This window comes from Mastigoproctus giganteus, chromosome 11, assembly GCF_048544385.1.
Source record: "Mastigoproctus giganteus isolate SK-2022 chromosome 11, ASM4854438v1, whole genome shotgun sequence".
Classification (NCBI taxonomy): Eukaryota; Metazoa; Arthropoda; class Arachnida; order Uropygi; family Thelyphonidae; genus Mastigoproctus; species Mastigoproctus giganteus.
The window spans coordinates 91122931-91149361 of record NC_143585.1 but is presented as its reverse complement, the minus strand read 5'-3'; the positions used below and the strand labels follow the sequence as shown (position 1 = coordinate 91149361).

The following is a 26431-nucleotide window of genomic DNA, read 5'->3' as shown; positions in this document are numbered from 1 at the left end:
CATTACAATTAACACTATACACTATGCCTCTACTCTGCCAGAGTGTGATTGGAGGGAGTCCAAGTAGTGTGTATATGGGGGGGGGGCATTGTTGAGGCCATATTGTGTAAGTGGACTGAGTATATTCTTGTTTTGTGTATGCCATATCGAAAAATTCCATTATTTCATACAGTATGTCCTCCCAACCTTTTCCAACTACTGAATACATAATGAATTTTCAATCTAACAGGACAAACTTATCTGCAAAAAGATCTAAACCTCCCAAACACTTCCTTTGGGAAGTTCAGATCTTTAATTTCACAAATATTAGATTGCTCATTTCACAAATATACGTGTTCTTGGTTCAAACTCAATGATGTTATAGTCTGCCAAATCCCATGTACTAATTCCAACAGAATCCCAATTACTGATCATCTCGGTTGTCCGAATTATTTTCTGTATGATTCCTTTTGCTTCAAAAGTGGTACTTGTGCATATATCTGTTCTGATATTTCCTGTCAGAGACTTAGCAATCTGGAATCATCTCTTTTTAATCTTCTCTAGCTTAAAATCTCTCTATCACATTCTGTCAAAATCATCTGTTGTCTCTATCAAATCCACTAATCACTTGGAACTCTGACTTCCTCTCTTTGAAACTTGACTTTCTCCAGTCCAATTTTCCTAATAGTGAGGTAATTTTCCTTAGTGATTTTAATGTTGACAACTTCAGCCAGCTTCCATTTACTAGTTACACAGATCCAGCTGGTCGAGATGCTGAGGCTTTTGCAATTACTACTGACCTCCCACAGATTGTTCATTTACTACTTGAATACCAGACAAACTTAACATTGCATCCAACAAGCTTCATGTTTTCTCACAAACAACTCTTCTAAGCACACAATCAAGATGAGTGGTCCTCTAGGCAGCTCAAATCACAACTTGGTGATGGTCTCTTCTCAAATGGAGCCTTTCTCTCATGGCCAATTCCATCCTTGTGTTGTTTGGCATTACAAGAATGTGAAATGGGATAGTCTGCGAGATTTCTTTTCTTCTTTTGTTTTGGTCTGATTATTGTTTCAAAACTTCTATGTCAACATTTGCCCAGATTGTGTCAGTCAAATTATTCTTGTAGGAATGTAATCCTTTATTCCACACTCCACCATAAAATCTCATCCTTTATTTAAACTTGGTTTTCCAATAAATGTGTTAAGGCTGTTCAAGAGAAGAATGTTGCATATCATAATTGGCTTGTTTCCAAATCTTCAGTTTCATTTTATGCATACACCAAAGCTCGCAACAATTGTGTAGTGCATTACAGCCACAGTTGCTGATGCACTAACAAACCCAACAATAACAAAAGCAACAATTGTAAAGCAGTTATTAATCAGTCCAAAGTAGATTTTGAACAGGCTTCTTGTCCAAATGATATTCAAGCATTCTGGTCTCTTGCCAAAGCTACTGGCCACAACTTTTGCCCATCTCTATTCCCACTTCTGTCAAAACCAGATGGTTTTATTGCCATTTCAGCTAAAGATAAAGCTGACCTGTTAGCATCTTATTTTTCTACTAACATGTGTATCGATGATCTTTGAAACCACCTCTTGCCATTCTCAGTACACTCCATTAAACCCCTCCTGTCAAAAGGATGTCAGAAGATTTTGTGCATTTTTATATTTTATTATTCCACCAGTGTTTTCTCTTCTGCTTGGAAATTTGCTGAAATCCAACCAATTCTTAAAAAGAGTGAAAAACTCCTCCCAACAAAGTATTGCCCCATTGCACTTACTTCTACTCTTACTGAAGTAATGGAGAAATCCATTAACCACAAACTCCATGACTCTATTGTGAGGGAAATGGAAAATATGTTGTGCAAGGATAGGTGGAATAGGACCAGGGTATGTTTGTCAGGAACAAAAGTAGATGACATTATAGAGCAGATATCATCTTTTAATTAAGGGCAAGTTACTGCTATGGATAAAGGGATGGTTAAGTAGAAGAAGACAGAGGATGGTTATCAATGAGCACTGCCCTTCATGGACTAATGTTATTAGTGGAGATCTCCAGGGTTAAGTTAAGTTAAGTGCTTAGTCCATTTTGTTTTCAATATTTATGAATGATATTGTTGAAGGCATATCAAACTTAATGTCTAAGTTTGCAGATGATACAAAACAAGTTAGTTAAACAAGTAAATACAGGGGCTGTGTTAGGGTAACTAACAGTAGGAACAGGTGAGTGTATACTTGCATGTACACCAATGCTAGATGTATAGTTATTAAATTTGATGAGTTTAAGTGCTGGTCAAGACATCAAAGGTGGATACTGTGGGGATATCAGGGATGTGGTTCTCACAGCAGTGCAGAAGTGGAATTTGGAGAGTACAATCTGTACAGAAAGGATAGACAGGACAGAAAGGGAGGAGGGGTTATGCTGTTAGTTAAGAAAAGCATAAAATCTAAGGAAATGCATCCAGTTGACATTGGTGGACAGTGCAATGTTGAGTCAGCGTGGTGTGACATAATAAGCACTTGGAAAGGGAAAATGAGAGCAGGTGTGTGTTATAGGCCTAATGAATCTGATGAGTACAATGAGCAATTGTGCAGAGAAATAGAGTGGGCCAGTTGTTGTTGTTGTTGTTATTTGGGTTTTAGGAGCATTAGCAACTAAGGCCATATTGCTCCGGGGATATGCGGTGGTCATTCCATGACCTTTCCACATCCTCCGTATTTGGTGGTCACGGGCTCGAACCCAGGACTAATCAAGAAGCGTGTGTTGTTCCTGCCCACCGGGCTACGGAGTGCCGGAGTTAGTGGGCCAGTAAATCAGAATGTCTTATAATAGGGGATTTTAACTTTCCAGATATTGACTGGTACTTGTGGATTGGTCACTAGCACACTAGCAAGACTTGTGTGGATTTATTGAATGATTGTTTTCTACAGCAACATGTTCAAGAGGCAACCAGAGGGAGTAATACTCTTGATCTGATTATCAGAAGTGATTTTTCATGCATTATGAATTTGCAGATAAAGGTAACACTGGGTGACAGTGATTACAGTGTACTGATGTGGGATTTACTTAAAGATGTAACTACCATCAAGAGTAAAGGGAAGGGCTTTTGCTTTCATAATGGTGACTACAGTGGGCTCAGACAGTTTATAAATTCTATACAGTGGGATCAACTGATGATGTTAAAAACAGCGAATTCTACATGGGAAGCCTTCAGGGACTTAATCTTCGTGGCTACCAGGCTTTTCATACCAACTAAGAAATATTGTTTAAGGTTTAGGCCTAAATGGATGTCAGATGAACTAATGACACTCATGGCAGAGAAGTAAAATGCATAGGATACATATAAATTATCAGGCAACAGAGAAGCCTATAGCAGATATAAGCTAGTCTGTAATCAAGTATCAAGTCAAAACGGAGGTTGGGCAAACGAAGCCAGATTACGAGAAATCTTTGTCAAATGCTGCTAAGGTGAGTGTGGGCTTGGCATACCCAGGGTCCTTAGCAGCTAGATATCATCATTCTTCTCTTTCTTGGCGATTCCCTTCTCTCTCTCTCTCTATAACTCAGATTTTTTTTGGCTGGTGCAGCAAAAACCTCGGGCTTCCTGGCACCATATGGCTAACTATAATAATAATAAGAAGAAGAAAAACAGCAAGGACTTCTTTATTTATATAAACTCTAGAAGGATGGGGATGAATCAGTTGGTCCACTTGATATCGATGGTTCGACTGTTGATGATCCTGCTCAGACAGCTGATAATCTGAGTATTTTGTATCTACATTCACAGGAGGCGGCGTTATTAAGTGAGGAAAATGCCAGAAGTTTATCAAACTGTAACAGGGTGCTTAATGATTTTGTAATAACTGAGAGCAAAGTGCAGAAGAAATTGTTGAAGTTAAATATAAGAAAGGCACCTCGGACTGGATGGGATCTCTCCAGTTATATTAACGGAAGCAGCGCAGCGAAGGAAGTAAGTAAACCCTTAGCCATAATTATGAGAGCTTTCTTAGATTCAAGGTAGTTCCCCGTGGACTGGAGGTGTGCAAATGTATCCTCAATTCACAAAGGGGTTTCAAAAGGTGACACAAGTAACTATAGACCTGTTAGTTTAACTTGTGTTCTGGGGAAAATAATGGAATCACTGGTTAAAGAAGCATTGCAGGATCATCTAGACAAGACTGCAGTAATAGTTAAGACACAGCATGGGTTTATTAAAGGGAGGTCTGACCAATTTGATTGGATACTATGATGTGGTCACAAAGGAACCGAATGCCGAAAACAATTTTGATATCATATACTTTGATTCAGGAAAGCTTTTGATACTATTGCACATGGAAGACTGCTGTACAAATTGGAGCGGTATGGCATTAAAGGCAACTTGCTACAATGAATAAAGGGATGGTTGAGTGGGAGACAACAGAGAGTTGTAATCAATGGACACTGCTCTTCGTGGACTAATATTATTAGTGTAGTTCCCCAGGGTTCCATGATGGGCTCATTGTTGTTTTGTGTATTCATCATTGATATTAATGAGGGTATAACAGGCTTAATGGCTATGTTTAGAATTTTTAATACTTTCATTGTCCTCATTTTTTTTTTTCTCTTGTCATTGATATTGGTCACCAGTTCTTAAATTTGAATTTTTTCTTTTTTTCGAAACTGTCCAAAATGTCAGACAATGTGACCGTGAATTCAGGTAATGTGACCGTGTAAACAGAGAAAGGGAAAATCATGGAAAGTGTGGATGACACACTGCCGTGGAACAACAGATGATTATTTGTCAGGGTAAAAAATAATCATTTTCTGCTAATTCCCTGTTATAGAATTTGGGAATACCCCTTGATCTGCTCACTGTTCACCAGTGTGACTTCTTGGTATGTGGGACAAAAGTATATGTATATATGTCTATGATGGCACCAGGACCTACATCCATCTCCACCTATATAATACAGATTATATAGGTGGAGATGGACATATAATCTGTATTACATGTGTGTATGTCTAATATGTTGTAACAAAACAAAAAGAAAAAAAAAATCTGGTAGCACCAGGGATGAGTATCAGGTACTAGGCACCAGCTGGGTGCCTGCTACCCAGCGCCCATTCCTATGCATGTGGAGTCGGGCCTGAGTCTACTACACTGTCTGTGCAATGTGCACTATAATCCCGCACCCATCGGAACTAGAGCGAAATAAATAAATAAATAATGAAATAAATAAAATAAAATAATAAAAATAATAATAATAAAAAATAAAACATAAATAAAAAATTGATTTTTTAATGTGGGACAGGTGGCCAGATGAGTTTACAAGTACTACTAAGTTGTAGAATTGTAATTCTTTTAGTTCTCTTAAGGGTTAATTCGTGCTTAGCAGCGGCACTAACTGCCTGAAGGCCACAAGTGCAAACAGTGCATATCCTCAAGTCTCTCCTAATCCATTCATTATATGAAAATTTTCTTCACTCAACTGAAACTATTTTTTTTGTAATTACCAAGGGGAATTCAAAAAAATTTGCTAAACAGAAAAATTAGCTATAAAGAAGTTCGTTAAACAGAGATCCATTTAAGTAATTTAAAATTCTAAAAAAAGCTGCAAAGTTTTATATAGCAAATATCTTAACAACAGACAGTGAAAATTGCAAATTTACTTAAATAAGGTTACCGGATATCCTCATTTCCGAGGACATGTCCTAGTTTTTAGGGCATCCTTGCAGATTTGTGTCCTAGTTTTTTGTAATTTAAAAAATCTTCTGATCATAAAATGAATTTTCATTATACATTCTGTGTTGCACCTTCAGTCAATACAACAGAATAAATAAAAACAATGTGCTGATTACGTTAAGTAAGCAGACTGTATTATCCCAAAATTACATGCCTCACTTGTGCACCCCTAGAGCTGGCCCCAACTTTCGATAGTGTAAAGGGTAACTTCCTGCTTGATTTTACTGCAAAGGACTTGTCACAATAAAACACCTATTGTTACTGTCTTCACGCCACTTGGCACTATTTCCAGATGGAATACTTTCCATCCATTTGAAGCAGAAACATTCTCCACTACTCACACTGTAATGAATTACTTTCCATGCAATAAAGGATTACTACTGTTCAATGGCATAGCCAGAGTAGGGTCAGCAGGTGCATTGTACCCTCCTGATACCAAAATCTGGTAAAAAAAAAAAAGTAAAGTGCAGCCATTATCAACCCACTGCAGGGTGGAAGCCTCCTCAACAATTCATGCTGATATTGTGGCGCATTTTTAGAAAAGTAATACCACGATATACATTTTGCAACTTACTTAAATATTTATTCAATGTTTTTAAAAATATTAACTTTTACATCTATAATTCATTGTTTATATATTATTTTTGCAGTTCATTTTGTTTCGCAGGTTTATTTTCGTAATTGTATAGGCACTGCTTATATTTTATACAACATATCATATAATATATATGTTGTACTCTTTACATATATTATATGTAACAAATAAAAAAAAATGTACTAAATATATTAATGAAATAATCCTTTATAAAATAGTCTGTTATTATTTACATGTTTAATATATAAAGAATTTGTAATACATATATATACAGATATTCAGGCACCTCTTGACGGATCCTTCGTGTCACTCACTGCTTGTGTCCGTGCAACTTATAATTTCCTTTAGCCATAGGGAGCACACATGCGAAAAATTCAAACAAATTCAGTGATGCGATTTATAATCAAGGTCAATGATTCAGTGATGCAATTTATAATCAAGGTCAATGCCTGATTGTTTTTCTCGTGAATAATTAGAAAATGCATGCTTGAACGTACATTTTTGCTGTTTGCACATTAATTAATAGTTTTTTTCTGAATTTTAATGTTGGGATATCGAAGAACACTTCTGTTAATGTACAAAGGGTACTAGGAAAGTTTTGCAATATGACGCAACAATGAATCACAGGAAGCTGCTTGTTGCTGCATGTTGAGACATGTTCATACGTGCATAGTAGCCGCCGCACCAAGTCGATGGGCTCAGTTATTCATTAGTAGTGAGAGTGTAAAGTGCTTGCGATGGCATCGTGGTCACGAAATGAGATAAGGACAGTTTTGCGGTATAATTTCGTGCGTGGTTTAACCAGACCAGTGCTTAGAAGAAATGACTCTTGCACTAGATGATGATTGTCCACATGGTACAACGATATTCAGGTGGTATAGAGAATTCCAAAGGGGAAATTTCACTCTGGAGGATTCTGAGAGGCCGGGAAGGCCACGAACGTCAGTTACGGAGGAAAACGTTACTGCTGTTAGGAAAATGCTTGACGAAAACAGGCGAGTGACCTACCAACAGATAGAGGATACTTTGGGCCTAAATGCACCAGCAATTCGTTTGATTCTGCAAGATCATTTGCACGTGAAGAAACTTTGTTCTCTCTGGGTGCCGCATCAACTGACTGAAGAGCAGATGACACGACGTGTGACTTGGTGCCGGGAGATGTTAAAAAGTTTAATAAGGGACAATCTCGGTATGTGAACAACATCGTGACAGGTGACGAGACTTGGCTGTACTATTACGATCTGCCGACCAAGGCTCAAAACAAAGTTTGGGTCTTTGATGATGACGACACACCCGTAATTGTCAGAAAATCCCGATCTGTAAAGAAGAAAATGATAGCTGTATTTTTCAAATCGAGTGGAATTGTGGAACGTGTCGTTTTGGACACGCAGAAGACAGTCACAGCTAAGTGGTATACTGAACAATACCTGCCTAAAGTCATTGGATCTATGAAGAACCTGCGGCCAAAGTCAAGAATGGACACCTGGTACCTCCATCACGATAATGCTCCAGTTCACCGCGCCAAAGCCTGCACTGAATATTTGACCACGACAGGACTGAAACTTCTCGAGCACCCTCCCTACAGTCCAGACCTTGCTCCCTGCGACTTTGCACTGTTCCCGCATGTGAAAATGAAGCTAAAAGGGAGGCGGTTTTCCAGTGATGAGGACCTTCTACGGGCTTGGGACAACGAGTGTGCTTTACTCCCTAGTGAAACTTGGCAGAACTGGTTTAAAGATTGGTTTCGGAGGATGGAGAGGTGTATTGAATGTAGAGGAAATTACTTTCAAAAAAATAAAATAAACAAAGCTGTATTGCAAAACTTTCCTAGTACCCTTTGTATATTGATAGTTTCAATTTTGTAGATAGACCAGAAATTATAGAAATAATTAGTTAATTTCACTATGGTTATTTTCACCCCAGCGGACTAAAAATGCTTGAAAACGGGACAGGACTGAAGCAGGCAGCTTGTTGGAAATCATAATCCTGTAAAATTGCTAGCTGACATAATCCCTACACAGGCTGCCACACAGGGGAAGGGGTGGGGAAAAGGAGCACAAAGTGTGCCGAAATAAGGGCTCCCCGGCTGGATTTTCTGCAGGGCCGGATTTACATATAAGCTAAACAAGCTACAGCTTAGGGCCTCACATTACAAGGGGCCTTGCTCCATCTTCAAAATTCCTTTTTTAATATTGTCATAGATGAACTGTAAACAGAGAAGGGCCTCATACATGTTATAGCTTAGGGCCAAAACGTTTAAATCTGGCCTTGATTTTCCGTGTCACCATATACAAGCTCATTGCTCATATGCCACTAACCATTGTCGACTGAAGTGCATGCCGCTCCCTGATTTATAGCCATTGTCGTTTTAACAACTGGCTCGCAAAATTCTTGAAAATTTCACAACCAGCTCACACGAGCCGGCTCCAGCACACCACTGACTACACCAGGTCATACATAATAAGACTATGTACTTATAAATTATTAAGCACTTAATGCAATCAGAATGAAGAGACCCAATCTGTTATTTTGACAATGCTGCCGCCCATGTGAAAAATACTGAATATCTTTTCCAAACAACTTTGTAATTGTCTTACAATACCCTCCTTATTCGCCTAATCTTGCACTTCTTATTTTCTTCCAAAATTAAAAAACTCATTAAAAGGGTTACAATTTCCCATGATGTAGAAATTATGTTAACTATGATAAACACAATCAACCCAATTTCAAAAACAAAGAATATTTTTTTCAATTATATAACACATGGAAAAAATGTAAATAGCCAGTCTTTATTTTGAAATTTTTTATATGTAAATTATCTACGAGTATATATATATATATTTGGATAAATAAAAATTCAGTTCTGAACTTTTTGATTATACCTTGTATAAAAATTTAACTTTAATTGAATAATGTGCCTGTGGAACATGCAACTCATCATAAATTTTATCACGGTCGAACTTGGTTGTAACGAGCACGGAAATAACAAGATCATGGCTGTAACGAGCAAAAAGCCATAATGATTTTAATTTACGTGCATTCCATACAATCTCTCACTGTTATAACAAGTGTACTACATGGATATACTGTACAAGTTTGTAACTATGCAAACATTCTTAATTGCTTGGGTATTTGAAACACCCCAATTCTTGGAATAGATAAAAATGAAAAGGGCGACTTTTCACTTTTTCATTCTTTGTATATATTTTGGGTCTTCTAAGAATTTTTTATGCATTTCAGAACTTCTAAGAACTGTATGCAGATCACTTTACTGTCATTTTAAATAAAATCAGTTAGAAACGAACCCTTCCTTCGGAAACATGTCTACTAACAAAAGAAAGTGTCTCTCAATTTGTGAAAACGTCAAATTTATTCTTGAATTAGAACGTGATGCAAAAAAGTTTTTGTCCTCCTCAACAGTAATGACATTGTGGAAGAATAAACATGTTTACATATTGGCACTGGAAAGAATATAACAGAAGAAAAAAAAAAAAAAAATAGAAAGTGCAAGGTTACAAATGCTGATGAAGCAGTGCTTCAATAGTTCACTACTGGATTTTCAATAGACAGTCACTAATCTGCTGGATTTTCAATAGATGGTCCGATCTTGAAGGAACAGGTGGAAAAATTTGCTACACAGTTTGGACGTGACGATTCTGTATGTAACAACGGTTGGCTGGATCGATTTAAAAACCAAATACAAGCATATTAATGTTTGTTTGTTATTTGGTTTTTAGGAGCATTAGCAACTAAGGCCATATTTCTCCGGGAATATGCGGTGGTCATTCCCTGACCTTTCCGCATCCTCCGTATTTTGTGTCACGGGCTCGAACCCCGGTCCAATCAAGAAGCGTGTGCTACGCACTGCTGCTCCTTCCCCACCTGGCTACAGAGGCACCCACAAGCATATTAATACAAATAACATGTAGGTATATACTAATATTATATTTTTCTCTCTTAATATTTTATTTGTTTTCTGAATCTGTCTTTTTTTCAAGTTATTGAGAATTAAAAAAAAAATAGGAGGTATATTTTACTCATCACTGATATAGTTAGTAAAGGTTATAACAAGAAAATTTTGTCAGTCCTTTGATGCTCGTTATAACAAAGTTCGACTGTATACATTTTTTCTTAATTATGTAGCTAATGGTACTTGCAAAAAAAAAAATAAAATCACCATGAAAATGATTATTTTTAGTTCTATCTAAACATGTCTCTTTTTAAGCTGATCAAATATAACACTGGTCAACATAAAATGTTATGAAAACAAAAATACCCAATCTGACTCTTCAAACAGGCCTCTGAGGTTGGGTATATTCATATTGTAGTTTTAAATGTTTTTCACCAACCTTATGTAGAAATAACGAAACCGAAAACTGGAATCGTGATAACTATGTATTTATAATAAATTATATTTGCCTGTATTTACAATAAATTATATTTAACTTTACAACTAAAATATATGAAATATACATATAAAATATACATTAAAATATACTGGGTTAAGAACAATAAAATACATTAAAATATACTGAATTAAAAGCGATAAAACCATAGCTTTCAAAGGCTCCTGCCTTCTTCTTCAGTGGTATTTTCTTTGTTCTGTGATGCATCTTTAAATACCAGCAGGTTCACGGTACTCATCATGTGCTCCGTTCTCTTGTGGTATGGAACCAGTATATTTTAATGTATATTTCATATATTTTAGTTGTAAAGTTAAATATAATTTATTGTAAATACAGTCGGTCCTCGTATAACACGTGTTTACATTACACGAATTCGATCATACACGATTTATAAATAGGGGAACGTTATCTTATATAACACGAACCGAATTCACTTATGCACGATTCGCCTTTGTGTTTACAAGAAATGGCAGTCAAACGCGGAATCACCCCAACTGAACGCAACACGATAGGAATGAAGAAGATTCTGAAAATGTATTTATGTGTTTTATATCAGTGAAGGGGAAACACATTTCACCATAATAAGGTAAAAACCCACACAATTCCAGCTATCGATAATTTGTAATTGCAATTAGATCGAGTTTACGACCAGTTTATAACAGATTCCACTAGCAGAAACGCAACTGGAAATTGTTTTATGGTAGTAACCCCCAGAAATGTGCTTTAGTAAAATGTGAGGTGTTAATAGTGTATCTCGGCCTTTACGGTGTTGTTTATTCAGTTGCTACACGCACGCAGCTTTGTTTATGTGTATTAAGCGTGCCTCCTCGTTTTGTAATTGTGCTTTAAAAATGAGTAAAATACTTAAAAGGTGTGAAAAGGAAGCGTCCTGGCGAAGACACTGCAGATTCAGAGAGAAAAAAAAAAGCAATATCGATAAACAGAGGCGGACTGGATCAAAAATTCTTACCAGGGAAAATTTATAGTGGCCTCATACTACGGTTTATGGCCAAAATCACACCGGCCTCCGGCCCACTGGGATTTCCCGGATAAGGCTTATGGCCAGTCCGCCTCTGTCGATAGAGAAAAAATATGAAATTGTGAAACGCTTTGAGCGAAATGAAAGACCATGTGATATTGCACGTGCTACAGACCTAGATGAGGCAACGCCGAGAATTACAAAGAATGCAGAGAAAATAAAAACAACTTTCATAGCGGGAACAACTCAAAGTGTAATTAAAATCCATTAGATTAAGACACAAGAATTGGAAGAGATGGAACGGCTGTCTTTTCTATCTGTTTTTCGATTTTCTATCTGTTTGGATAGAAAATCAAACAAAAAACAAGTTTGCTTACGATAGAAGCAAAAGCATTAGCAATATTTTATTACGTAATAGTCGTAATAAAATACATAAGTATTTTATTACGACTATTTTATTTAATATAATAAATTTTTTACGAATAAAATACGTATTTTATTCGTAAAAAATACTTTTTTAGTATTAAAAAATACTAAAAATACTTTATTATAATATTATATTATTTTTATTACCTATTTTAATCTTAAAATTACCCGATTATTTATTGTGTTTGGTAATGTTTTGGTTCCAAATGTGTGTTCAATCTTTGGGTGGTCGGCACCTAACCCCACTTTTCCCATAGGGCCTGTTGTTTATATTGCACGAGGGTTTCTAGGAACACAACTATCGTGCTATACGAGGACAGACTGTACAGGCAAATATAATTTATTAAAAATACATAGTTATCAAGATTCCAGTTTTTGTTTTCGTTATTTTTACATAACGTTGGTGAAAAACATTTAAAACTACAATACCCAATCTGACTAATTTCATGCTGCTGAACACAAAAATCACATTAAAATTTGTCAATTGGCTCTTGTTTTTGAATTACAGTTGGGATCTCATATTAGACAGTTACTCTACATTATCAACTACGGATCTTGGCAAAGCGCATAGCAACACCACAGTTTCAGTACCATCAAACTCTTATCATACGATCAGCAACTATCAACCTCGCTCTGCATCACGTGATAAGTTGTCACCTCAAATGCATCTTCAACTGTTGCAGTAATCCTCGAATATGGCTAGGTACAGGGTGATTTATTCTCAGTTAATGGTTGTTCTCTGTGAGATTTCTACTTTTTGTGCAGTATTTGTGTCATGCAAGATTAATATATCCCGTAATTCTATGAATAGTCCAGATGACTTTTGTTACATATGTGGAGAAGTCATGTTAACTTCAAGAAAGCATCCCTTAATTCGAGCAGTAAAAAAAAAGGTCGCCTACTTTACACCCCTAAGTATTTTGTGTACTTTGGGGTGTAAAGTAGGCGACCAGGACAAAAACTGGGCTCCACACATATGTTGCAATACCTGTTCATCAAAACTCAATGTGTGGGTGAATAGAAAGGGACATTTCATTTTATGCCTTTCACAGTGCCCATGATATGGAGGGAGCAACAAATCACATCACAGACTGTTACTTCTGTATGGTGCCTCCTATTAGAAAAGGGATGACAATGAAGACAAAGTGGATAGTACTGTACCCCAAATATACCATCTGCTGCTGTTGTTGTTGTTGTTTATAAGCTATTGGCGCAAGAGCAGCTTGGGCTATAATGCACCTAGCCTAGGCAAGAGAGTTTTGTATATCAGCATTTTTCACTTTTATGGTTTAGAATAAAGCCAAGATTCTGCTTTATAATCATGTAGCTTCTCTATAAATGGTATACTATTAATTTTATATGTTTTGGAAGTATCAAGTTAACTTAAGAAGTAGAATATGTCAGTAATATTTGGCCGGTTATCTAAAATTGTTTTAAGAATTAAGTTGTTTTGTGCATTCATTATTGTTTGAAAGGCTTTCAGTCATTCTCTATGAAATTTTGGACAGTTCACCATGAAGTGATTACAGTGAGTGGAACTTGACAGTTTTGGCATTGAGGGGAGTCTTCACCTCTGAGTTGGTAAGAGTGAGTCATATGCGCATGCCCGATTCGCAATCAAGCAAGGGTCACTTCTTCCTGTCTATTCGATCGGAAGCTAGTAGGCCACGGTCGAAGTGCTTCTTTAATTAGAAGTTTGTTGTTAGTCTGATCTAGCCAGTGTTGTTGCCATTGTTGTTTACTGCTTTGGTCGATTAAGGACTTGTAATCTGTATATGGTATTGTGTAAAAGGCATAATCAGAGGTGGAAGCTTCTTTTGCTGCTTTGTCTGCTCTTTCGTTTCCAGTTATTCCTGTGTGGCCTAGGATCCAGCATAATCTGATAATTGCAATTTCTTTGTAATAGCTTTGATACTGAAAATTAGACATGTAGGTAGGATTGGGTGTCTTTTGGTATTTGCATTCTGCAAGGCAGTAACAGAGCTAACAGAGTCCGTGAAAATTATGCTGTTTGATATCTGTTTATGTTTGATTTGGTTACGGCCATCGAAATGGCTTGTAATTCAGCAGTAAAAATACTGCATTCTTTTGGGAGTTGTTGGATGAAGGTACGATCCTCAAAATGAATTGCAACTCCTACACAAATCTCTGATTTAGACCCATCTGTATATATGAGAGTGTGATGTGGATATTGTTCTTTGTATGCTGCATATACTGCTGGCAGTTTGTTCTTGATAGAGTGTTTTCCCCCAGGTTTGAAAATACATATCATATATGGGTTGAAGTATGCACCATGGTGGAATGGTCTGTGCAATTGCAGTAGCTATGTTGTCATAATCAAGCTCTCAGCTTAGTAGTAAATCTTTCAGACGGAGGTTAGCAGGTCAATTCATCCATTGATGGGCTTTGTATACATTTTCCCAGTTATATGAAAACAAAAAGTCTCTATTTGGATGATCACTGATAGATTATCTTGACGGCATAGTGTAATAACAAGTTCTGTCGTCTAAATTGTAATGAAGGTTCATGTGCTTCTACATAAAGGCTTTGTATAGGTGAAGTTCGGAAAGGTCCAAGTGCTATACGGAGTGCATTGTGGTGTATGGGGTCTAACCATCTCAATGCACTTGGTTTTGCTGAGTCATAAACAGCTGCTCCATAATCTAGTTTGGAATGAACTATAGATCGATAAAGTTTGAAAAGTGTATATCGATCTGCTCCCCAAGTTGTTGCGGAAAGAACTCTGAGAATGTTTAATTTCTTTAAGCAAGAAAGTCTGAGTTGTTTAATGTGATCAAGGAACGTTACTTTCTTATCCAAGAGAAGTACTAAGAATCTTATGCTTGGTATTACTGGAATAATATGTCCGTCAAGTTTCAACTCAGGATTAGGTTTCATTTCGTTTTCTACAGAAGTGTATACACAGTTTTTTTGTGTGGAAATCCGGAAGCCATTTGTTTGAGCCCATTTGCTTATTTTGTTTATTGTTCCTTGTAGCTGCCATTCTATACTTCGCATATTCTGAGAGTGATAGGAAATGCTGAAATTGTCAACGTATAAAGCTGCATCAACGATTCTTGGAATGTGCTCGGTTATTGTATTTATTTTAATAGCAAAATAGGTAGTGCTAAGCACAGACCCCTGAGGCACGCCTTCTTCTTGGTTGAAAATCTTTAACAGGGTTGTCTGCAGCGTAACTTGGAATGTCCTGTGTTGCAAGAAATTTTGGATATATTTAGGAAGATGTCTACGTAAACCAAGGAGGTATAGGTTTTGGAGAATTCCATAATGCCATGCCGTATCGTAAGCCTTTTCTATATCAAAACAGATCATGACGTGATGTTCCTTTCAGATGAAGGCATTCTGTACACTGTTTTCTAATTTGATAATTAAATCTAGAGTTTGAACGATTTTTTCTGAAACCATGCGGTGCTGGATCGAGAAGGTTATTTCTGTTTAAATACCAAGTTAAACGAGAATTGATAATTTTTTCCATAACTTTATCTAGGCAACTTATTAAAGCAATTGGACGGTAGTTGCGTGGGTTAGAGAGATCCTTTCCCCATTTTGGGAAAACTAGAATTATTGCATGATGCCAACTATCTGGAAACTGGTTTGTTTGGAAGATTTTGTTATACAGTTCAAGTAACGCCATTTGGGATTGGTGGTCAAGTTCCTTTATCATCATGTAGTGAATTTGGTCTGGTCCTACAGCGCTTTGCTTTGTCTGCGACAGAGCTGTTTTTAATCCATGAAAAGTTAACGGAAGGTTGTAACATCATTTCTTGTGGAAAAATTCAGTTTGTGTTTTTCTATTCTTGCCTTGTATATTTGAAAACTAGGAGTATATGATATGGTTGCTGATGTTTTTGCAAAGGTTTCAGCCAGTACATTGGCTATTTCTGAAGGCTGTGTGGTGATTTGTCCATTCCAGTTTAGGATTGGAGGTGGATTAATCTGGTATCTGCCATTCATTTTGCTGGTGATATTGTAATTATTTGGTTTTTAGGAGCATTAGCAACTAAGGCCATATTGCTCTGGGTATAGCGGTGGTCATTCCATGACCTTTCCGCATTCTCTGTATTTGGTAGTCACGGGCTCGAACCCCGGTCTAATCAAGAAGCGTGTGCTATGCACTGCTGCTCCTGCCCACCTGGCTACAGAGGCGCCTTCATTTTGCTGATTTTATTCCAGACGGTTTGAGATAGTGTGGAACTTGTTAAAGTGGATGCAAATTTTATCCAGGATGCCTTCCTACTGGATCTTCTAACATATCTGGCTCGCGCCTTTTTGAATAATACAAGGTTCTCTGTAGTGGGACATCTTCGGAAATTATTCCAGGTTTTATTTCTTTCTCTTTTAGCTTGTAAACATTCTTCATTCCACCATGAATTTTGGATGTGTTGGAAAGTGTCATGATGTTTTTGGAATAGTCTGCTCAGCAGCTTGGATTAGTTTATTTGTTTCATACTGTACTGCTGAATCTAATGGTTTTTGCTTGATAATATCTGCGTCTAATTTTGCAATAGATTTATACATTTCCCAATCCGCTTCATTTACTTTCCATCTGGGATTTCTAGGTGACTGACATGTGGTTTCTAATGTCATGGTAATGATTATCGGATAGTGATCGCTGCTGAGAGGATCTCTGTATACAGACCAATCAAGTATTGGAAATAATGTTGGAGAGCATATTGATAGATCGATAGCTGTGCTGTTTCCCAATGGAGGACGCGTGTATGTATGTGTGCCGTCATTCAATACGGTTAAGTCATTCTGTTCTATCCATTTTTCAATGTTTTCCTCTCTGGTCTATAGCTGTGTTACCCAACAAAGGGATGTGTCCGTTGAGGTCTCCCAGTATACAGAAGGGTGGAGGTAACTGAGTTAGTATATCTTCTAAGTCTTGTTCTTGTAATTCTTGGTTTGGGGGAACATAAATTGTTATAATAGTTATGAGAGATTTAATGACTATGCGTACTGCAACTGCTTCAAGGGTTATGTTTAGTGGAAGAAATGTGTGAATTTACCAAAATTGCCACACCAACCATGGGTCGTGCCGCCTGTTACTCTGTCTTTATGATATATGATATAGTTCTTTACTCTGGGAGAGTCTTGAGGTCTGAGATATGTTTCTTGCAGGCAAAGACACAGCGAGGTATGCTGTGCAATCAGATCATATATATCATGTACATTAGTGCGGAATCCTCTGCAGTTCCATTGGATTATAGTCCTCAGTATTTGGTTTTGGAGAATGTGTCAGACTGTTTCTTAGACGTTGCTTTAAGCTTTTCAAACTTAGGTTTTTCCTTTGGAAAATATGGTTTACCGGTATCCATATCTTCTTCTGCAAAAATCTCTAGTAATGATTCCTCTGCTTGATTGGTCGCTTCTGTATCCATGTGTTCCGTTGGCTTCTGGCTTGTGATATGTTTTTCTGTGGCTTTTGTTTCCGAGTGTTTTGCATTGGGAGGTACAGATAGTGGTGTGTTTGTGAGTTTCTCTTTTTGTTTTGGCTGGGATGTTATAAGTAGAGCTTGTGCCCAGTCTGAAATAGACTTCTTTGGAGGAATCATGAAATCTATTTGGGTCTTATGCCGATTCTTTATGACTTGTGCATAGGAATGTCTGTTTAAGATAGTCGGGAGTAAAGTTCAGTTAGCTTCTTGGTATGTGACAGAGTGTTCTACTTTATATCATTGAATCTGCTTTTCTCTTTTCCAATATTCACAGTCCTTAGAATAGGCGGAATGGTCCCCCTTACAGTTTGGCCACTTTGGTTGCTCGGTTGGACAGTGATTGGTGTGATCTTGAGATCCACAGTCGGAACAGATAGCAACTCCACAGCATGCCATTTGTGAATGACCATACTTTTGGCATTTAAAGCAGCAGAGAGGATTCGGAATGTACAGTCTGATGTTACAATTTAGATATCCGGCCTTTACCATTGTAGGTAGTTTGGGAGTGTTAAAGGTTAGTATCAGATTTCTGGTTGGAGTAAGTATACCATCTCTAGTAATTTTAATCTTTCTCACGGCTATGACACCTTGATCTTCCAGCTCATTTTTAATTTCTTCTTCTGAGATGCTAATAAGGTCCATCAAGACATCACAGCGATGGAACAAAGATACAAAAGCAAATTGAGTGCCACAATGTTAGCCGATTATTGTTGGGTGGTGAAAACGGATGCTCCCAAAGCTGAATACAAGCGAAAGGCAAAACGGTCCGGTGTTTGATTTCCGGGTTTAGCACCCCAAAATCTATAAAGTAAACTTACTTTCAAGCCCGTAACAAGATATGATGCAAAATTTGTTGTTCAGTGTAATCTAAAGAAAGAAAGAAAACAAAAAACAAAAAAAAAAAAACACAGTAAAACAAACTCTACCTCCCAGATTTTTTTCTAGATACCACCGAGCTTTTTTTACATCACAAGTGCAGAGCAACTCATTGTCTGGTGCTAAAATGTAACAGTTATGGTACAATGGCTTCTTTCGACTGGTGTAAGCACGAGTGAAATGACATTTATGACCAGATACATTATGAAGTTGAGCCTGGAAATACAAAACAATAGTAATATAATACATTTGATATAAAAAGGTAAGCACATTATAAAAGTCACTTTAAATTAGAACATTACTGTATTCTCTGGTCACGTAGATTTTAATTGTAGTCGTTTACAATGCGTGTGCTACTGGACTGCTGCTTAACTATTACGTAAGTTAGGCGACTAAATAAGGAAGGCACTAACTTAAGGAAATTTGAAGTACCTTTTCCCATTTTCTTAATTAGCTGTGGTTTTCGTAGTGATGGAATACACCAGCAAAGAGATTAAAAGGAAAAAGATGCTTTTTTTCAGTAAAATCATTACTGATATTTCAGGTGCTTTAAGAGCTATGTTTTCAATTTCAGTGATGCTACTGACTTCCAGGAATGCATCATTAATTTATGTATTTGGTATTAGGAGAAATCTTCAGAGTAAAGAGACTTGTGGCCATTTTAAGCCCTTTGTTTTCAGGGGAAAAAAGTAGATATTAGCATAAAAAAATACGGTATCTTTGATTGATTTCAATATTAATTTAATGATTATTATTTGTACCAGCATGTTAGAGAAAATACTAGTGGTGAGAATATTCTTGACCTCATCATTACTAATGAATCAGATGGTATCACAGGGCTTAAAGTACAGGAACAATTGTCAGGAAGTAATCATGCAATTGCCAGTTGGAAGATGAAGAGAGATGTTGCAATAGTTAAAGGGTAAAGGTTTGGTGTCAGGAGAGAGGACTTTGACAGTTTAAAACTATATGGCATCTGTGAATTGGATGGATTGCTGAGGGATGGCACATACATTTGAATTATGGAATACTTTTAGAGAAAAAAAATCACAGAAGCCTTCTTAAAGGTATGCATGTGTTCATGCTTACCATTAAGAAAATATTGCAGGAGGAGGATGCTGAAATGGATGAATGCGGAGCTGGCTGGTGAAATAGACAGAAACAGATAGCATGGGACAGTTATAGAGCAATGAAAAGTACTGAAGCCTGCAACAGGTACAAGTTAATAAGCTGATCTGTAATAGTACCACAAATAAGGTCCAGAGTAGCCAAGGCTGCATATAAGAAAGCATTGGCTAAGACAGCAAAGAATGGGGACAAGGAACTTTTCAGGTATGTGAATATAACAAAGAAGAAAGCTAATCTGATCAGACCCTTGTGCACTGGGTGTGGGAAAGTCTTAGATAACCCAACTGATTTTGCAGATGATCGAACTTTGCATCAGTCTTTACTGACGAAAGACTCTCCATACTAAGAAGAGGCTAAGCTATATGAAATTAGTCATGTCGTAAGACATGACTAATTTATGTATTGGTGATACATTTACCAATATATCACCAATACATAAAAGCGGTTCTAAGAGTGAAGTTGGTAACTACAGACCGGTTAGTCTGACTTCAGTGGTAGGAAAAATCTTAGAGGCAATGATTAAGAGTGCAATCCAGAGATATTTAGATAGATTTGGCATTCTGAAGGACACACACTGACATAGCTTTGTTAAGGGAAAATCATGCTTAACTAACTTAGTATTTTGACACAGATACTCATGAGCTGGATTTAGGGAACAATTTCGACATAGTTTATTTGGATTTTAGCAAAACATGTGACTTGGTCCCTCATGAGAGGTTACTGTATAAACTTGAACAGAGATTACTGGTAAGATTCTAAGATGGATTTATGGGTGGCTGCAGAGCAGAAGACAGAGGGTTGTGATTAATGGATGTTCTTCAAGACTGCGTAATTTCAGGAGTGGGGTCCCACAAGGATCAGTTCTTGGACCACTGTTGTTTCTCAATTTCATAAATGACATTGATGAAGGGATAGAAGTCATGATGACAAACTTTGCAGGTGATGTAAAGATTGACATAGTTGTTAATGATCGGTGCCAAGTAGCACTACTTCAGGATGACTTGAAGAGACTTCAAAGGTGGTCAGAGAGGTGGCAGATGTGTTTTAATGCTGCTAAATGTAAAGCCTTATGCTTGGGGAATAGCAACCCACAAATAAATTGGTGGGATTGAATTAAAAACAGCAGAGGAGGAAAGGGATCTGGAAGTTACAATACAGGCAGATATGAAGTTTTCTGAAGAGTATAAACAGGCAGCTAGGAAAGCCCATAGGGTCATATCTACGATTTATCGAATATTATCCTGTAGTGATAGGGTGGTCATAATCTCACCATATAAGTCAATTGTAACACCACATTTGGAATAATGTGTTCAAGTATGGAGATCTCACCTGAAAAAAGACATTGAGCTCTTGAAAGAGACCAAAAATGGGAAACTCACAGGTTAAATCAGCAAAATGGAAACCATAAGGAAAGACTGTATATGTGGACTTCAGTGCTTGCAACCAGGCACCTCAGAGGTGAGGTGCCTGAGGTTTATAAGGCTCTGAGAGGATTAGCAAAATGAATATATGTACAATTCTAACTGTTATAAAGAATTCCAGAACTAGGGTAAGAAAAAATCTTAGACACTACAAAACATCTTTCATGAAGTCATTTTATCTTAACTATTATTTATTTACTATTATTTTTACAATTTTATTAACGTATTATTTTACTAGTTTGAGCTTTTCAAACTATTTTGCTCATTTAAAAACATGACCACTGGTATATGTATTTTGAAAAATCTGTACACTAAAATAAATGAATTGCCCATTGTTTACTGACATTGGTATATTGGATGCTATAAAACAAAATAAAGATTTAAACTCCTCTGGTCACCTTTGGACTGCATTTTTCTACAAAGAGAAACTTTAAACATTAAAAAAAAATTTAAAATACATTTTGAAATTTACAATACTATTAATATATATAAAAAGGAAAATATAGAAAAATATGGAGGGGTGACCTTAAGTAATACTCTTGATCTAATTATCAGCAGTGATTATTCATGCATTAAGAAACTTCAGATAAAGAAATCAACTAGGTGGCAGTGATCACAGTGTACTGATGTGGGGTTTACTTAAAAATAACCTACCATCAGGGGTAAAGGAAAGGCTTTTTGCTTTCATAACAGTGACTACAGTGGTCTCAGAGATTTTCTATTGATGATGTTACCAATATACTGTTCAAGGCAGATGAACTAATAACAAAATCAGCAATGAAGAAAAATGCATGGGACACACAAATTATCAGGTGACACAGTAGCTTATGGCAGATATAAGATAGTCTGTAATCAAGTCATAAAGGACATTAGTCAAGCGAAGGCGGATTACTAGAAATCTTCGGCAAAGGATGTAAAGTAAAACAGCAAAGGCATCTTTACATATGTAAACTCTAGAAGGAAGAGGATGAATCAGACTGTTCCACTTGATATCTGTGATTCGACTGTTGATGATTCTGCTCAGGTAGCTGACAAATTGAATAAGTATTTTGCATCTACATTCATACATGAGGAATTCTGGGGGAAGTGGAGGCCAGAAGCTTATCAAACTTCAACAGGGGGCTAAATGATTTTGTAATAACTGAGAGTAAAGTGGAGAGGAAATTGTTGAAGTTAAGCATAAGAGTATATGCTTAAGATCTCATTCATCCCAGGTGAATGGGATCTATCCAGCTATATTAAAGAAGGCAGCAAAAGAAAAGCAAACCCTTAGCCATAATTATGAGAGCATCCTTGGACTCAGGGAAGGTCCCCATGGACTGGAGATGTGCAAATGTATCCCCAATTCGTAAGAGGGATCAAAGGGGATGTGAGTAATTACATACTGTATACAGGTCTGGAGGCTTCATTTCAAGAAGGATATAGAGATGCTGGAACGAGTACAGAGAAGGGCAACAAGATTAGTGAATGGAACAAAGGGTTGCTCTTATGAAGAAAGGCTTAAGTTTTGCAAATTACAGTGTCTGGAGACTAGGCACTGGCGAGGTGATCTGATAGAGGTGTATAAAGGCCTGAATGGTTTGAGCATGCTGAATGCTGATGGGATTCTGCCTCTTGCTCAGAATAATCACCTGAGAGGGCATAAATTCAAATTGAGGAAAGACAGATGTAGGATAGATGTGTGGAAATTTGCCTTTAGACAGCAGGTAGTTGGTTGGTTGGTGGAACAGACTTCTATCCCTTGTTGTGGAAGTTGATAGCCTAAATAAATTTAAGGCTCAGCTGGACAGGTATTTCGAATGAACGGAGGGATGAAGTCGAAGTTTTTTTTTTTTTTTTTTTTTGGCTGATGCTGCATAAGCTTGCTTTCTTGCATCATATGCCTCTACTAATGCTAATGCTAAATATCACCTGCAAAAAAACAAATGGCATGGCATGTACTTTAAGATGGCATATTTGTAATTTGACAAATACCAATTCTTTATTTAATTACCGAGTTTTTAAAATTGCCTGTTTCCCTGCCTCACTCTGTACTTACCTGACAACACTGTTCATTGAAGAACAGTGAAAACACTGATATTTAAGTTTACCCTAATTACTAATATTTGTTTGTACAAATGGCATCACCAAGAGCATCAACCAGTATTTGTCTAAAACTCAGGATACCATTCTGACTGCTCTTTCAAGGTTTGCCAGTCTCTCATCAAATGACCAGTGACCTCTATTAGTGAACATATGCAATCTGTGAATAACATTGAGTTTATGTGGGCAGACAAGCTTACTTAGATTCAATATGAAAGAGAAACTTCCAATGAAATCCAAAAAAGGTTATATGCTTCTTTAACCCCTGATACTGGCCAAACCATCCCTAATGAGCAAAACAGTAACGGTTATAGGGGTTATAATTCAATGCTGTCATTGAAATAATTTGAAATTGTACACATCTCTTATGTTTCATTTTTGTCTTGAGGATGCACTGATCCTTATAACAACATAGGTTCACTTTTGGCCACTACAACTTTAGCTTATGCTCACATTAGATCAAAAAGCATTATTCAAAGGTTGACCTAAATAGATAATATCATTTCATATAAACAGCATCACGAATAAGTGAACCTACTATTTGTCTAAAACAGATCAACATATACTGACTAACTGAGGCCAGTTATTGATTAATTTTCAGACTTACAACAAAGAAGTCTTGAAACAGCTGTCACAATAATGCTGAGTTTTAGATAAATTATGGATTCACTTTCTGTGATGTTATTTCTACAAACAAAATCACTCCCAGGGGCTCACATCTGGTGAGTATGGGCTTGGCACACCCAGGGTCCTGAGCTGGATATCGTCATTCTTCTCTTTCTTGGTGATTTCCTTTTGACTCTCTCTCTCTCTCTCTCTCTCTCTCTCTCTCTTAGATAAATTATGGATTCACTTTCTGTGATGTTATTTCTACAAACAAAATCACTCCCAGGGGCTCACATCTGGTGAGTATGGGCTTGGCACACCCAGGGTCCTGAGCTGGATATCGTCATTCTTCTCTTTCTTGGTGATTTCCTTTTGACTCTCTCTCTCTCTCTCTCTCTCTCTCTCTCTCTCTCTCTCTCTCTCAGGGTAACTCGGGAATTTTTTTTTGGCTGGTGCAGCATAAGCCTCAGGCTTATGCTGCACCATAAAGCTAATAATAATAATAAAAATATTAGCAATATAGGTTGATCTGTTGATAATAATTCAGCTTCTCTAATGGGAGTATAAACCTAAACATTGATGACTTTGTCACTGAATGGGCCAAACCAACCCTAAGATGGAAAATGAATATACAGATTCATACAGGTTTTTAAATTATGTCAATGCCTATGATGAAATATAACCCTGTGACCTTTACTATTAAATATAGTATGAAATGTACCACAACTGGTTATTTATCTTTGAGCAAGTAACAGGAAGATTAAATTTATGAATAAAATTAATATTATAATGAAACATTTCCATTTTCCATTCAGTTCTAATCAATTTCGTGGATATCAACTTAACTAATGTGAAACTAAACAATATACCTTTGGAGATGAATGAGAAGAACAGGCTTTAAACTGTACATCAATTCTACCATTACACAGTCTTCTGGCTTCTTTCACAATCTCATCTTGTGTGGGATACTTAAAATAAGACCAAAACCATCTTCTTTTAGTTAGATGATGTTTTACCAATTCCTCAAATATCTGAGCCGCTATAAATGCATCTTCAGCAGCATATTTTAACTAAAAATTTTTTAGAAATGAGAAATCCATAACAGTCATACATAAGAGTAATATTAAAAGCAAGAGCTACTAAAAGAATGAAATATTTAAGTTTTTATCTCTTGGTCATCATATTAAAGATCATTAGTAATGAAAAATTTATCATCATAATAAGTCTAACGCTGTTCATATGATATACACATCTTTTATTAATCATTTTATATTTTTGAACTTCATATATAAGGTTTTAGATCTTAACTGTATATTTTGATTTCATATGTCAGCACTTTTCAACCTTTATACCCTTTTTCAAACCCAAAATTTCTTCAGAACTCCATTCCGTTCTCCTTTAAAAAAGAACTCCTTTAAAAAAGATGATACAGACTGAAAATCACTGTCAAAGCCAAAAGCTAATTCAAAAGTAAAATGCAGTTCTGAATTACTGTAGTAATGCTATCTCCATATATAAACTAATAAAACTATAAAAAGTTAATAAAATACACTTTTATTAATATATGGATATGTTGGAAAAACATACACAAATCTGCCCTACCATGGAATACTGTTCTCACATCTGGGCCAGTGCCCCCAAAACCTCTCAGGCTTCTAGATTCCATTCAAAAGATGGCAGTTAGGTTAATTTAATGACTCCTCTCTAACAGAGTCTCTCCACTCGCTGTCTCATAGACGTACTGCTTCTGCTGCATGCCTTTTCTACGGATACTTCCATGGGCACTGTTCTTCTGAATTGGCTTCTATAATTCCCACTCTCTCTTTCAAAACAGTCCAAACACGTGCCACCACCACCAGCCAAATCCATTTACTGTCCAACTTCAAACTCACTGAACCAACTTTTCATCTTCCTCGTTTATTCATTCAACTGCCGTTTTCTGGAACAACCTTCCTTCATACGTATTTCCCGAAAATTAGAGTCTACAGAAGTTCAAGTCTAATGTCAACAAATATCTTCTTTCGTCTTCTCAACCTCCAACTCAAGCACAGTACTAAGTACTATAGGTTCTAATACCTCTCGTGTTTGGGGTTTTTATAAAAAATAAAATAAAAATACTCTTTCCAACATAGCCTAATATATAACCATCATCACTCAGCAAGAATAGTAAGCATACAAATATGCCACAAGCATACCACAAGACTGGGTTTAAGGTATAGTGAACAACAGTGAAAATTGAGCTCCTAAAAATGGATAAGATTTTGGAATTTTTTTTTTTTTTTTTATACTTAATTAACATACTAAATTGTCCAGATCATGTATATTTGCTTGTTTTTGAATTTTGCTAAAGATTTAATAAGTAACAATGTAATAATCATAGAAACTTTGTTATCATGATTTTGGCATAAAAAAAACATAACCAATAGCTTGCAATGTAGTACACAATAGTAGTTACACTATTTTAAATTGATTGTAGTAAATAACTAGTCCAAAAGTCTTAATAATGTAGGTTAACATATTCCTATATTTAGCTAAGCAGTTCGAAAGTCAGTAATGATATTTGGAAATGTAACAGCATGGTATGTACTTCACAGTATAATCTGGGAATAGCACAGTATTATTATACTCTTATCCCTTAATTCGTGCAATAACCTTAAATTAAATTTAGACTAGAATTGTGCATAAAACAAGAGCAGCAAAACAAAAAGGTCAAAGTTGTAGGAATGGAAATCGTCTTGTAAATCAG

At 36.5% G+C, this 26431-nt stretch overlaps 1 protein-coding gene across 1 annotated transcript in view; it reads right to left on the bottom strand.

Annotated features, from left to right (window-relative positions):
• The window catches only part of LOC150078253 (exonuclease 3'-5' domain-containing protein 2-like), a 163514-nt gene that overhangs the window by 44543 nt on the left and 92540 nt on the right, over positions 1 to 26431 (bottom strand). The window contains exons 6-7 of the mRNA XM_090384514.1: positions 24555 to 24755; positions 18499 to 18664 (exon numbers count right to left, since the gene is read on the bottom strand). Coding sequence (XP_090240640.1) covers positions 18499 to 18664; positions 24555 to 24755 — 367 coding nt within the window. The remainder of the gene's footprint in view (positions 1 to 18498; positions 18665 to 24554; positions 24756 to 26431) is intronic.